General features: G+C 42.8%; 1 protein-coding gene across 1 annotated transcript; it reads left to right on the top strand.

Annotated features, from left to right (window-relative positions):
* The first annotated feature begins 3,309 nt into the window (after positions 1-3,309).
* On the top strand, positions 3,310-10,116 carry LOC140742168 (sialidase-2-like). Its single transcript, XM_073072957.1, has 2 exons — positions 3,310-4,158; positions 6,619-10,116. The coding sequence occupies exons 1-2, from the start codon at positions 3,931-3,933 to the stop codon at positions 7,741-7,743; spliced, it is 1,353 nt and encodes a 450-aa protein (XP_072929058.1). The 5' UTR covers positions 3,310-3,930; the 3' UTR covers positions 7,744-10,116.
* Positions 10,117-16,075: the final 5,959 nt, after the last annotated feature.

Below are 16,075 nucleotides of genomic sequence, written 5' to 3'. Positions count from 1 at the left end.
CACTCAGCAGCTCCATCCACTATACCCACTCAGCAGCTCCATCCACTATACCCACTCAGCAGCTCCATCCACTATACCCACTCAGCAGCTCCATCCACTGTACCCACTCAGCAGCTCAATCCACTATACCCACTCAGCAGCTCCATCCACTGTACCCACTCAGCAGCTCCATCCACTGTACCCACTCAGCTCCATCCACTATACCCACTCAGCTCCATCCACTATACCCACTCAGCAGCTCCATCCACTATACCCACTCAGCAGCTCCATCCACTATACCCACTCAGCAGCTCCATCCACTATACCCACTCAGCAGCTCCATCCACTGTACCCACTCAGCAGCTCAATCCACTATACCCACTCAGCAGCTCCATCCACTGTACCCACTCAGCAGCTCCATCCACTGTACCCACTCAGCTCCATCCACTATACCCACTCAGCAGCTCCATCCACTATACCCACTCAGCAGCTCCATCCACTGTACCCACTCAGCAGCTCCATCCACTATACCCACTCAGCAGCTCCATCCACTATACCCACTCAGCAGCTCCATCCACTATACCCACTCAGCAGCTCCATCCACTGTACCCACTCAGCAGCTCCATCCACTGTACCCACTCAGCAGCATCCATCCACTATACCCACTCAGCAGCTCCATCCACTATACCCACTCAGCAGCTCCATCCACTATACCCACTCAGCAGCTCCATCCACTGTACCCACTCAGCAGCTCCATCCACTGTACCCACTCAGCAGCTCCATCCACTGTACCCACTCTGCGACTCTCTCGCCTTTTCTTTGGTCCATTTCACTGGCCCACGAAACTATCGCAGAGTAGGGCGACCCCACCGTTGTCTAAATCTAAAACTTCCCGCTGGGCTGAGCTCAGGCCTTCCTTCAGCATTTTCAGGAAGACTGGGTCGTCCCTCCCTGGATTGTCCAACCCTGAATACTCCTCATATGCTCGATACTGGCCGTCGCATCAGCGTTTTGAATCACTGCCAGTATCGTTCCCCAGCTACTCCCCCCCAGTCGCTGCCTCACTTCCCCTTTAAAAGAGGGATACCTTTCTTTATTACTGGCTCATGTACCATCCCGCACCCCCTGGGCCGTGCTGTCCCACAGATTCCTCAGGCACTTCGCTTTTACCATCGCGTGTATACCTCTAGGGTGAATCTGGTGAATTAACCATTTCCAGATTTCTGAATTCCCACAGGCGACTTTAAGTGAGGGAGACTCTGACAAAATGTTGTTTCTCCCCGGAGGTGAAATGCTTATGAATGGTCGTAATCTAGGTCAAGGGCTGGCTCGGATCATCGGGGTTCTCAACCTGACGTTACCTGACCAATAGGTGCCATCTGGCAGATCTATCTGGGTAAAACCGCTCCCTGAGATATCCCCACACTACGCAAAATATCAAAGACGGTACCAGTTAAACAGCACACAGTTAAAACCGCAGAGTATGGATTCCACAATCTGCCACTTTTGGGTACCTGAACTCACGATGCCTGCTGTATTCCTTTGCATCACACTCGCAAACGCATACACTAAAATACAGCTCCCCGAACGAGTATACCCGCTCCTACTCCGGCGTCTCGAACCGTCGGTAACCACCTTTCGCAACTGGTGGCTCCGTCTCACCAAGTTAACACGCAAAGTTTCCTCACTTGCATAAACACACATGCACACGCACTCTCCACTTTTATATCTATCAGTTCAGCTCTCCGCGTTCCCGATACCTCGTGTTCCCGTGAACCGCCGACCCGAACAGATCAAAGTGTGAGTTTTATTTCAGAAAAATACTCACCAGCTTAGACTGCTAGGATCGCTGGCCACACGATGGGTCACGGAGGCAATCCCAATCCTGACACCAAATGTTGTAGCGTGGATGAAATCACCGGAGAGAGAGAGTTACTGGCAGATACAAAGCAGCTTCTTTATTCGACACAACAAGGTACAGCAAGCATCATAGGGAGACCTTTTGGAAAATGTCTGCTAGCCCAATGGGGGCTCGATATTTATTTGCTAAACACAAAGGGCAGTCCCCATTTACAAAGTACAGACAATGCATAGACAATGCTTTCTTTTGAAGCTACATACAAAACATCGCACCTTCTGTCTATCCATGGCCTCCTCTACTGTCAAAATGAATCCACACTCAGGTTGGAGGAACAACACCTTATATACCGGCTGGGTAGCCTCCAACCTGATGGCATGAACATTGACTTCTCTAACTTCCGTTAATGCCCCTCCTCCCCTTCTTACCCCATCCCTGACATATTTAGTTGTTTGCCTGTTCTCCATCTCCCTCTGGTGCTCCCCCCTTCCTCCTTTCTTTCTCCTGAGGCCTCCCGTGCCATGATCCTTTCCCTTCTCCAGCTCTGTATCACTTTCGCCAATCACCTTTCCAGCTCTTAGCTTCATCCCACCCCCTCCGGTCTTCTCCTATCATTTTGCATTTCCCCCTCCCCCCACTACTTTCAAATCTCTTACTATCTTTCCTTTCGGTTAGTCCTGACGAAGGGTCTCGGCCCGAAACGTCGACAGTGCTTCTCCCTATAGATGCTGCCTGGCCTGCTGTGTTCCACCAGCATTTTCTGTGTGCTGTTTGAATTTCCAGCATCTGCAGATTTCCTCGTGTTTACACCTTCTGACTTCATCCTTTCTTCCTGACGCCCACACGTCTGGGCTGGTATTCACAGCCTTTAGGAATGCAAGTTACATCCACAATACATTTATTTGGTATTTTACGTGCTAACATAGAGGACAATTCATATTTATAAAGTATAGCTAATACTGTCTTCCAAACTACAGCATCTGGTCAAACTACGGCGTCAGCAGCGTCTGGTGTTCACCGCTTTTAGCAAATGCATTGTTATGAACTCACTCCACAGTACTTTGTCAAACAGAAGATTGGTGTCCGAAGCTATTTGCTATGTGTGAATGAGCTATACCCAAAAATTCATTCTAACAGTAACAAAGCATGTGAAAGGTAAAGACAATAACATGGGGGATTGATAGTCTGAATGTTAGGTTTAAAAGTGAAATAGAAATTAGTAATTGTATACGCTACTGTAATGTGTTACCTGATAATTACACGTGTGTTGCTTCAAGCTGTATAATCGTTATTTAAGACAAAAATTTTGCTCCTAGATCAAAAATTTTCCCCAAAAGGAGGGAGGTGTGACGAGATCTGAAGGTTTATTCAATATGGACTGTTCCTTTAAAAAGAGAGTGTGAGTGTGTGTGCTAATAAAGAGAGAGGAATGAACAGCCCGTGGGTTACCATGGTCACGGCAAAGGCGGAGTTATATGATTGACAGCTGGTGTTCAACAGTTTTGGAATATATACGAGGTCAACTGGCTTTGTAATCAGACACACAGAGAAGACACTGGATGAGCTTTTTGTGCCCACTAAAAGGGTGGGTTTTGCTCACAGTGTGGAAAAGGGGTGACAGGTGGAAAGCTATCGGTGTGTTTAACCCTTGCCAGAGTAGATAGCTTTACCGTGTGAAAATGGCACTCTGTTGCCTGGTCATGGTCGGTGACGTTAACAGCGACTTTGGAGGACAACGGGAGAATTCGATGGCATTGGCGCACTGGGAATACAAATCACCTCTCTCTCTCTCTCTCTCTCTCTCCTCAATCTACTCAACTCAATATCATGAACTGAACTGATTTCATACCTATACCATCATAAGACTGTATCATTTACCACCTGAGCTTGGAGAAGTTTGGGAACTTTATTTACTCGCTTATATATGCATAAACTCTGCTAACCTGTTTGCTTATCTTGTTTTATATAATTTTATTTTACCTAGTTACTAATAAAATAGAGTTTGGTAACAGAAGACTCAGACGCCAGGTTGTGTTCCATTTCTGCTGGTCCTTTTAACCTGTTACGGGGTACGTAACATACATAACTACAAAATGTTCTGCTTTTCTACCGAGATGGCTTGTTCAGATACTTTGGGCAAAACCGATCTGTTCAAGAAAAGCACAGGACCGGGTGGATTTCGAATTCCTGCACTGCTCCACATTCCAGACTCAAACATACTTCTGGCCTTTGCGGAGAGCAGACGTGGCCCCAAAGATGAAAGTGCCGACCTGCTGTACCTGCGACGAGGCGAATATAATAAATCTTCAAAAGATTTTCAGGTAAATTAGAAGTAGAAATCTGAGAAAGTAAGCAAATGCTGATGAAGCAAATGTGACTATACTTAAAGTTTTGATATGTACCACATGTCAATCTTAAACATAGCTTGTGAATTGTCCTCACTGCAGAGGATATGCAGAGGAATGTACTTTTTCTTATTTTGGGAGTGATAAACCTTCTACAATTGAATTCATTCGCCCTGTCTTTTGTCCACTTGCAGGAGGCAGCTTCCTTCCTCTCAGCTTTGGACTTGGAAGCTGCTGGCACTACAATACTAAGAAAAAAATCTCAGCTTTTCCCAGTTAGCATTAACTCCCACTTAGTGTGTCTTCACTGTTTGAATGTGGGTGTAACTGGCAAGGTCTTCCTTTTGTTTCTCTCCATAATTACTCATTGGAACACACTGGGAATTATTTTCATAAGGTATAGCAATCTCTTTGGTGAAGGTTCTCCACAGAAGTTTCCATATATTAGCCACTAATGAAGGAACGACAATATATTCCCACCTCTGGTGGTCTGGGACCTGGGGTGGGGGGGGGGGAAGAATTGGTGGCATTTTCTTCAGCTACAACCTTTGTAAGTTTAGTTGATGTTGGGTTTGGGAGTTGCTGACAAAACAGGCAAATGATATAGGCTGGAGTACAGAGAGTTAGAGAAGCAGCTTTGCACTGAATGATGTTCTAATGCTGTTCAAACTATAGTGAGAGTACATAATCACTTTCTTGACCTGTGATTTGGGAAGTCAGGAGGTGAGTTGGTATAATACCAGTCAGATCAGCAACAGTGTTTGAGTGGCTGGTCTGAATGAATTTCTGGTCAATGGTTATTCCTCCTCAGGATGATCTGGTGATTGAATGACAAGGGAAGGGTGTTTCCCATGACCTTATTGAATGCTGGGGCAGGCTCGATGGGCTGGATGGCCTACTCCTGCTCCTATATCTTATGGTCTATCTTGGTAGTGATCTTTACCCATCATTCTTACTCAAGTGGCATAAACTTTACTTGGTATTTATTAGCCTACACCTAGCTTTTATCCAGCTCTTGCTGCATGCTGGGATAGAATGTTTCCTTTTCTGCATTCTTGTGAATGAATTTAAGTACTGTATAGTGAAATTGTCACTGCTGCCAAGTTGCATGGGTCCTAGTGCCCTTTCCTTGGACAACATCATTGGCGTGGAGAGGGGAAACTAGTAGCATGGGCAACTGCCTGTCTCCCAGACAACCCTGCCCAGGTCTGCACCCTGAAAACCTTCCAAAGCGCAAATCCATGATCTCACAAGACTAACGGATGCCTATTGTTAGAGTGAAATCGTCAATTCATATCTCCAATTATGACCATATGGAGCGAGGGGTGGACAGGAAAGCAAGCATCTAAAATGACTATTCTGAATTAACTAGTACATTTTAAGGTTTGATATTAATTAATCTATGGAAAAAGTAGTTGCAATGTTTCAGATGGAAGATGTTGTTACTTAAAGAGCAAGGAGTCTGTAGAAGATGTACTTCCAGGAAAGATCCCTACATTTGCAGATAAATGTGGAATAACCACAGTTTTCTTAACGGTGCTTCCTTTCATCTTGCATTTCACCCCTTTTGTCAGTTAATGTCTTCAGTCTTCCACCTGCCACAGACTTTCCGTTTTATTCACAATTTGCTCCATCCCAAAAGAAGCTCCATCTCCTGTTATTCCCAGTTTTGTTCAACAGTCACCTTATGAGCAGGGATGTCAGATACAGATTTTTTACACTGAGGACTGGGTGTGTGGAATGCACTGCAATGAGTGGTGATAGAGGCAGAAACATTAGGAACATTTAAGAGACTCTTAAATAGGCAACTGGATGAAAGAAAGGGAAAGCTATGTAGGAGTGCAAAGTTAAATTGATCTTACAGTATGTTAAAAGGGCCTGTACTGTTCTATGTCCTATGTGTGACAAATCTCATGGTATTCTTGAGTTTACAAAGAGAACTAACCAGACACACACATTACTGTTACAAGGGCAGGTCAGAGTCCGGGTTCTCTGTCGTAGGTCATTTGCTTTGTATTTCCCCAAAGCCTTGCCCCCGTCTGGGAGGCAGGTCTGATGTGTGATGGGAAATTCTCCAATTCTTTGGATGGGAGAAGATCCAATTACATTTATGAAACCTGATTTTATTTCAGAGGAGACACCTTTTGGTATTGGGTTTACCATCTCTACAGTGGCTGTAGTACATGCTGTCTATTTAATCTCAGTAACTGGTCATGTCAACTGAGAAACTGAATGCCATACTCCTACTCCTCAGTACTACTTCCAAAAGTATCTGAAAGCTTATTAAAGCTAAACCATTATAACAATATTATGAGAAATCTTCAACCTCTGTCACCCTCTCCAGAGCAATTAAGGAAGGGCAGTAGATGTTGGTTTTGTTAACAGGGCTGAAGGAATTCTATTCTATCTGACTATGTCTTGGTCTCATTTTCTCAGTGGAAGGATGCAAAACCTATCCAGTCTGCACAACTACAGAATTGCCGATCCATGAATCCTTGTCCCGTCTATGAGAAAGAAAAGAAAACAGTCTTTCTCTTCTTCATTGCAGTCAATCGATCAAAGTCAGAGAGAGATCAAATCGACAGTAGAAAAAACGCCGCACGACTTTGTTATGTTACTAGTGTCGACAATGGACAGACGTGGAGTGACACTGTAAATCTAACAGACAACGGTGCCAAAACAGAGCCTTGTATAGGTGTCACCATCAATACATGGGCAACATTTGCTCTGGGTCCAGGCCATGGCATTCAGCTAAACAGTGGCCGTCTTGTTATCCCGGCCAATGCTCATGTGGTAGAGTCCGATGAAATCAGGGTACGGGCTTTCACTTTCTATGGAGAAGATCATGGGGATTCCTGGCAAATTGGTGAATTTATATCTGGGGAGGAGTGTGGGGAATGTCAGGTGGTGTCATTGGATCAAGGCAATGTATCCAGGGAGCCGGCTTTAATATATTGCAATGCTCGGAACAATAAAGCAAATAAGAATCAGTATCGGGTGGAAGCCTTCAGTAGTGATGGTGGAAAAACCTTCACAGAAGGGAAACTGGTGACACAGCTGGTTGAATATTCAGGAGGTTGCCATGGCAGTATCATCAGTTTTCCTGCCTCAGACATTTCAAATGTCCAAAACTATTCCGACCTTAAAAATTACCACACTCAAAAGGGAGGTGATGCTTCAAATTTTGACGTTATATTGTTCTCACACATCACAAACTCCAACCCACGGAGGGATTTAGCAATTTACCTTTGTACTTATTCTGGTGACGCTCACACCCAGACAAATCCTTATTCTGGTGACCGTCTTACCTGGACAAACCCTTGGGTCTTTTTCCCTGATAAAAGTGCCTACTCAGAACTGGCATTTGTTAAACTTCCTGAGGAAAGAAATCCTATTGTTACTTGTTTGTTTGAATATGGAGATAATAACAATATGATCTCATTTTGTGTTTTGCAAATTGATGATATTATTGAGAAAACTGTAAAGAAAATGAATGATACTGGGAATCCAGAAGTAGACAAATGCACAATTAGCAAATGCTTTTGTTGTTGCTGCTGCTAGCAGCATGAATAGATTGTGATTGGGATTCTTGGGTCCCAATGATCCTACGGGCCCTTTTTACACACCTTTCGTTGTAAATGTCCTGAATCATGGGAAGTTCCCAACTACAAATGCATTGGGCTGTCCACACCACTCTCTGCAGAGTCCTGTCATTAAGGAAGGTACAATTCCCATACCAGGTAGTCATGCAGCCAGTCAGGATGCTCTCAATTGTGCCCCTCTAGAAAGTTATTAGGCTTTGGAGGCCCACATCAACCTTCCTCAACCGTCTGAGGCAAAAGAGGTGCTGTTGCACCTTTTCATCACACAGCTAGTCTGTACAGACCATGTGACCATGTGAGGTCCTTGGTGATGTGTATACCGAGGAACTTGAAGCTGTTTGCCCTCTCAACCCCAAATCCATGGTGTCATTAGGGGTTAGCCCATCTCCATTCCCCCTGTAATCCACAACCAGCTCCTTTGTTTTTGCAACATTGAGGGAGAGGTTGTTTTCTTGAAACCACTGTGTCAGTGTGATGACTTCTTCCCTGTAGGCCACCTTGTTATTGTTTGAGATAAGGCTAAAGAATGTAGTGTCATCTGCAAATTTAATTAGCAGATTTGAGCTGTGAGTGGTGATACAGTCATGGGTATACAGGGATTAAAGGAGGGGACTCAGTATGCAGCCCTGAGGGACTCCTGTATTGGGAGTCAGAGGGTTGGAGGTGACGGAGCCCACTCTTACAACCTGCTGATGATCTGAGAGGACATCCAGGATCCAGCTGCACAAGGCAGGGTGAAGTCCAAGGTCTCTGAGCTTCTTGTCGAGCCTGGATGAATTATGGTGTTCAATGCTGAACTGTAGTCCAAGAATAGCATTCTCACATAAACATCCTTCTCCAGGTGTGTAAGGACAGTGCGTAGAGCTGTGGCTACTGCATTATCTATTGATTGGTTGTGTCGGTAGGTGAATTGTAGGGGGTACAGTGTGGGTGGTAGCATGCTGCAGATGTAATCCTTGACCAGCCTCTCAAAGCATTTGCTTATTATTGAGGTGAGTGCGACAGGATGCCAGTTGGTCAGACATGTTATCTTGGTCTTCTTTGGTACGGGGACAATGGTGGATAATTTGAAGCAGGATGGCACTCTACACTGGGAGAGGGAGAGATTACAAATGTCAGTAAACACACCTGCCAGTTGTGCTGCGCACATCCTGAGTACCCGGCCTGGGATGCCTTGCCACTGTCCACTTGTTGGAAACATCTGCGTACCTCAGCCTCAGAGATGACCAGGTTGCAGATTGTAGCAGTGGCTTTCCTCGGAGGTTCAGAGTTAGCGACATCAAACCGAGCCTAAAAACGATTGAGCTCATCTGGGAGAGAGGCCGTGATGTTAGCGTCTGGTTTGAAGTCTGTGATGGTATCAGCCCTCGCCACAAGTCACATGTGCTAGTTGTTGTGAATTCTGACTCAGTCTTGTCCCTGTAGTGTTTCACAGCCTTGATAGCTTTGCGCAGATCATAGCTGCTTTACTTGAGCTCCTGCTGATCCCCAGCAACAGAGGCTCAATGTCAAGCTGTAAGAATTGTATGTTAATCACATGAAATAACCTTTTGGCAGGTTAACTAAATCAAAGGAATTTTGTAATGCTTGCTAGCTTTGAAATGAAAATGCAGATATAACCACAAAAGCACTTTTATTCAATGCAAACAATCACAGCACAACAGGTCTGCACACAACAGGTTGTCAGATTCCACCTGCTGATACCAGAAAACAAATGGGAAATTTCCACATTCTGTATTAATGCCAGAGGTAGAGAACAGCAGTCAGTCTGCTAATATCATGCTCAGAAATAAATAAATTTAATAAGAGAGTTCATGCATAGAAACAGTAAGCTTTTAATAACCTTTTATTGAAAAAAGATCAGTCTCTTTTGAAATAGAGATACACTTTTATGACTATTTCTTACAGAGTTTCTCATGAATCAAAATGTTGCAGTAAGTTTCTGCTCTAAAGAATGCAATGGTCAGTTGTTAATGATGCAAAGTTGAGTTTGGTTTCTCCAGTGTAAAGGTGGTTCCCTCATTGTGCTGATGTTTAAAGCACAAACTCTAATATCTACAGCAACTGAAAGTTGTGTTCATGATGACAGTGGGAGTCAGCCTTTGAAGCTCATTGACACTGCTGGCTGCATTATTTTTCACCGTCACAGTCCGATGGCAATTTGGTATTTATCTGAATTAAAACACATTCTGCTGAAGTTTTGTTTTTTCCTCTTCCTTTTGTAAACCTAACTACTGCAGTGAGTAATAAAACATTTGACCTGCAACGTTGTAGACTCTGTCTTTACAGAATTCAATATAAATCATAATGAACAGATGCTGAAATTTCAAGCCCTTACCCATGTCCAATGTATTCTGCATCTTACCCCATTTCACATTGTCTTTTTTAATTCCCACAATAAGTGCTGGATTGTGTTAAGATCTGAAAGTGCTTTAGCTATTTTAGCCTGAATTTCAGATTTAAGCTGAAATAGTTAAATTACAAATCTGCATCAGAACCAAATTTGTCAACATGTTTTTCCATTTTCAGATGTGTGTGCTGATCGGACACATCAGTACTCATGCCCCTTCCTTGGTGTAAGTGGTGCAGGATCCCACATTTTATCAATACTGTAGGAATGTATTCAATACGGAAGGTGATCTGTACAACCAGAGTGTCAAATTATTTCCACAAAAGATCTCATAAGCACCACAGAATATATTCCATTGAGAATCACATAAATCAAGTCAAGTCAAGTCAAGTCGCTTTTCATTGTCATTTCGACCGTAAACTCCTGGTACAGTACACATTAAAAATGGAACAACGTTCCTCCAGGACCATGGTGCTAAATGAAACAACACAAAACTACACTAGACTATGTGAGACAACACAAGACTGCAGACTACGCAAAGTGCACAAAACAGTGCAGCACAGTATATGGATGGGTCTTCACACTAAATAGGAGGTGGATGGGCACCAGGAAAGTGATATTTAATAAAACAAGAGCCAGTCAATGGTATAGGATGCTGAAGGGGAGATTCAGAAGCAAAGTGTGAGCGCAGGAGTGGAAAGCTTAAACAAAAGTGTGCAAGAAAGATCAAAGTTCAAAGCAACACACACTGTGGGAACTCGGCAGGCCACACGGCATCTTTGGAAAAGAGTAAACAGTCAATGTTGCAGGCTGAAACCCTTCATCAAAGTCCAAAGTGCAACATAAATTTATTATGAAAGTGTGTATGTGTCACCATATACTACTGTGATATTGTTGTCTTGCAGACATTTACTGGAAGGTAAAGAAATATGATAGAATTTATGAAAAGCTAGAGAAATGAGCTTCCTGATATTGTCAAAGTAATGCAGGAAAATTAGAGCCAAAGCCTTTTGTTGATTGCAGAATACTTTAGGTTGCATAAGCGGAATCAAAAATTAGGGGAGACCATTTTGATTTACGTGGTTCAATTGAAGAGATTGTCTGAGCATCGTCAGTTCAGTAAGGGGCTTAATGATATACTAAGAGATTGTTTAGTTTGAGGAATCTTAAAAGAAAGCATTTAAAACTGAAGCCCAGCTTACATTTAAAAGAGCAGTGGAAATCACAGTTTCAATGGAAACTGCAGACAGAGACACAATTGAGTTGCCGTCTGGAATGAAAGTGAGCATGATTAAATTGTTCAGAGAATGCTCATCTAAATATGAAACAGCCTGGCCAAACAAACAGGAGCTCATGTACACCAAACAAATGCAGATTTAAAGGTGAAGCTTGCAAAAAATGCAACAAAGTAGGACACATACAAAGAGCACATCAGGCAGACAAAAATAAATGGTCTACACAGGGAGCAAAAACACAGGGATAAGAGTGACACGGAACTGCGTAGCCTTGAAACATACAATGTGAAAGCTACCAACAGACAAGCAACATGCCTCACATGAGAAGTGGATGCCACATTGAGCGTGTATGTGGTAAAAATATTGTGTATCAGCACTGTGGGGACATGATTGGCTCAGACAACTACAATTTGATTGGAGATCCATCACGATTTGCATGCCATGCCCCCTGCAAAGAGTCAACTGAAAGTGAATTAAGAAAGGTCCTGGATGATGCCACTGCAGTCTTCATGGATGGCATTGGAAAACTCAAACATCTCAAGAGTAAATAGTGTGAAATGAAAATGCCACACCCAAGCTTTGCAAACCCATCCGGTTCCTTCCACCAGCCATGATAAAGTAGCCAGTAAGCTGAATTAAATGGAGGTTGAAGGAATTCTTTCAAGGATTGAGTGGACAATGGGCAATGCCAGTGGTCCCAGCAGCCAAGAAGAATCGGCCTGTCAGAATCTGTGGTGATTTTAAGGTCACCATCAATCCCGTACTGAAAGTAGATCAATTCCATCTGCCTAGGATAGAGAATATCTTTGCAAATTTTTCTGCAAAAAAACACTTCAAAAAAGTGGAATTAGCTGAGGCCTACTTGCAGGTGGAGAAGAAAGAAGAGACGAAAAATGCTCGCAAATGGTCTTATCGCTATAATAGGCTTATTTTTGGAGTGGCTTCTGATCTGCATCTGCACTCTGGCAGAAAGCTACGGACCAGGTGGTGCAAGGCTGCCCAGACACTCAGTGTTACCTGGATGACATCATTTTTACCATTAAGGATAACAAGGAACATCTCCAAAACCTCAAGACTGTGTTAAAAAAATTAGAAGATTATGGGCTCAGAGCATGCTGCAACAAGTGTGAATTCTTCAAAAGAAACATCACTTACCACGGTCACATGATTGATGCATAAGGATTACACAAGTGTGTTGAGAAAATTCAAGCAGTGGTGGATTCCCCAAGGGCACAGGATGTGTACCAGTTGCAGTACTGTTTAGGATTCATCAATTACTATGACAGGTTCCTGCCAAACCTGGCTACTGTGCTCCTCCCCTTGAACTTATTACTGCAGATCGGGAAGAAATAGCAATGGACAAGGCAGTGTGAGTTGGCTTTCAAAAGGTAAAGGAAATAGTGATGTCAGTCGCTGTAGTCACACATTCTGATCCACATTATCCAGTGAAGCTTCCCTGTGACACTTTGCCTCATGGGATAGGGACAATCATGTTACACATTACGAGTGATGGAAGTGAACTTCTTCTTCATGTGCCTTGCTCGTTACACGCTTGGGCGATCATGGCTTTCCACATTGAACAATCCCACGCAGTGTCAATGATATCTCGCACACTTGGATCTGTTAGTTATTTCACACTCTCCATGTATGTTCTTCTTTCCCTTCCCCTTCTGCATTTCCCAGGCATAGGGCCTTGTAATATAAGGCATTCTATTTCTCCCTTTCTGATGACATGGCCCAGGAAAAAGTTTCTTCTCATTTAATATTCTCATTAAAGATCTCTTTGTAGGAGCACATTGGGATACTGCCTCATTAATTACCTTATCTCTGTATGATATTTTCAGCATTCTTCTAAGAAACCACATTTCTGTTACTTCTAGAGTTTCTTTGGAGTTCTGGTGTTATAGTCCACGTTCTGGAAGCATACAGCAAGATTGACCTTAGCCTTTTAGTAGCCTAAGCCTTGTAGTCATAGAAATGTGTCTGTTGGTAAAAATGGGTTTCATTTTTTGGAAGCTGGTTTTGGCAATAGCAATTCTTCTTTTTATTTCTACTTTACTTCTAGCATCTTGTGATATAAAGCTACCAAGGTAATTAAAGCTGGTCTTTTGTTCAATCTCTTGGTTACCGATGCACAATTGGCACTTGAGAATATCCTGCAGTTTTGATATTACCATACATTGGGATTTCTAACAGTTGATGGTTAGACCAAAATCTGCACTTGTTTGTACTACTTTGTCTACGAGGATTTGTAGGTCTTCTACAGCACTTCCTATTACGGTGGTATCGTCTGCATATCTTATATTGTTGATGTTAACACCTCCAATTTTTATCCCATCTAGGTCTATTTCTCTGAGAATCATTTCACTATAGATATTAAATCATTCCAATGAGGCAACGCATCCCTGTCTAACACCACCTTGAATTTTAGTCCAACTGCTTATATTATCATCAAATTTTACCATCGTCGTTTGGTTCCAACATCAATTTTGAAGTAGTTGTTTGTCCCTTCCAACAAAGTTTAGTTTAGCGAGAATTTGAAATAATTTTTCACTTTGCATTTTTTCGTATGCTTTAGTGAAACCAATGAAAGATAAAAAAAACATCATTTTGATATTCAATTGCCCTTTCTGAAAGAATTTGAAGTATGAAAATTGCTTTCCTAGTTCCTCTATCCTCAATAAACCCATATTGCAGTATAGAAGTTTCTGGCCTTAACATGTTTTTAATTTGACTCAGAACAATTCTCAACGAAGTCTTTATTATACCGAGTGCAAGACAGACAGACAAGACAATTGTGCAGTATTGCAAAGGAAGAATGGCTGAATCAAAAATGCAATGAAATAGAAGGCCATATTAACAACAGCACAGAAATGCACAAGAAAATTAAGGAAATTACTGGAAGAAACACCCCATGGAATTTCCCTCCCTTCCCAAATGGAAAACAGAGAAAAATTATGCACAGATTGCCAGAGAGGCCTTGAATCTGGTTTGGGGTGTAAAACGTTTCAACCAGTATCTGTATGGAGAGTTTACCCTCGTTACTGTTCAGCAACCAGTCGTGTCCATGTTCAGTCCACAGAAGGGTGTTCCACCAACAGCAGCAGCACAAATGCAGAGATGGACTCTGTTTCTTGGAGAACACAATTGCAGGACTGAATTCAAAGAGGATGACTAATCATGGAAATGCTGATGGATTGTCCCAATTACAGAAAATTTACAGAAGAGTACACTCAGGTCTAGAAGGTCACTCTCAATGGCTGAACGTGCAACTGAAACAAGGAGGTTTAATGTTTCACTCCTGGACAAACAGTCCCAGTGAGGGACTACAGTGGTGATCAGAAACAGGTGCTTGGAAAGATTAAGGACAGATCTGGACCACTCTCCTACACGGTAGAGACTGCATCTGATATCATCCATAGATGACACATCGATCAATTGAAGAGAATAGAGTCAATTTTTAAAGAAGAAAGGGGGTCACAGCTTTAGAACCACTTACTGCAGTCCCAGAGTCAACTTCTATAATCATCACAAAGAGGTCTCAGAACCTGAGGTTGTTGCACAACCACAAGTCTCACTTGCCAGGCAGAGTGAGCCCCCTTGTCAGGAAAGATGCTCTCCCACAAGAATGAAAATCCCTCACTGTGATCATATCTTCAGGCCTGAATGGGACAATCTAAAAATTTTGTGGATATCTGTATATGGTAGTTGTATTATATAGCATACTGTGTATATAGTTGAGATTCATTCTCTATTGAGTTGGAGTTTATAGCAAAGCAGGGAGGGGTGTTGCGTATTTAATATTTCGGTAATGTTTGAGTGATCTTGTATATAAATATTGTTGGATTAAGCATTCATGTTCATTTAAATAATTAATTATAGTTAATATGTAAAAATATATTAATTTCACTCGTCCTCACACTACCACGTAATACGTACATACCTCGCTTAAAGTAAACTCGAAATTACATCCATATGTCGGACTCTCTTCTCTTCCTTTGAACTAGTTGAATGTTTTGCAGTTACAAAACGTGGCAGTGAGGTTCAACGCTTGCCGATGATACAGGAATAAGTGGAAGGGCATGTGCTGATGAGGACATTGTGAGTCAGCAAGGAATAAATAGGATAGATTGCAGAAGAAATTGCATGCAGATTATAGCACCAGATTTAAAAAATGTGCGGGGCCTGTCAAGATTTCCAGTGCTCTGCAGTTCATTTGGGTTACTAGGAAGTTGTCAAGGGACAATAAAAAGAAGTTAGATTTAAGCAGAGCATCCATTTAGGGAGCAGCCAATGTGATAGTGGGCTAGAGTTAGAGTAGTGAGCTGAGGCTTTGGTTCAAGATGCTTTGCCAAGGAGAGGTGGAGGCCGAGAGAAGTTTTTGGTAAGCTTCTTTCTTTATTTCTTACTTATTGCACAGCTAGAGCAGTAGAAATGACAGAACGGGACAGTCGAGTGATTCTCTAATGGGATGTGGTAAGACAAGGAGACTTCCAGTCTCCCTGACAACTGCATCTGCAGGAACTGCATCAAGCTAAAACTTTCTATAGACAGCGTTAGGGAACGGGAGTTGGAGCTGGATGACCTTTGGCTTATTCAGGAGGCTGAGCATTGACTGACAGGAGACACAGGGAGGTGGTTACACCTAAGGTGAAGACGCATTGAACAGGGGAACCATCAGGAGAAGGAGAGGGGACAATGCAGAT

This window comes from Hemitrygon akajei, chromosome 2 (genome assembly GCF_048418815.1).
Source record: "Hemitrygon akajei chromosome 2, sHemAka1.3, whole genome shotgun sequence".
Taxonomy (NCBI): domain Eukaryota; kingdom Metazoa; phylum Chordata; class Chondrichthyes; order Myliobatiformes; family Dasyatidae; genus Hemitrygon; species Hemitrygon akajei.
The sequence above is the reverse complement of the archived record's forward strand: the minus strand, read 5'-3'. Positions and strand labels throughout refer to the sequence as shown.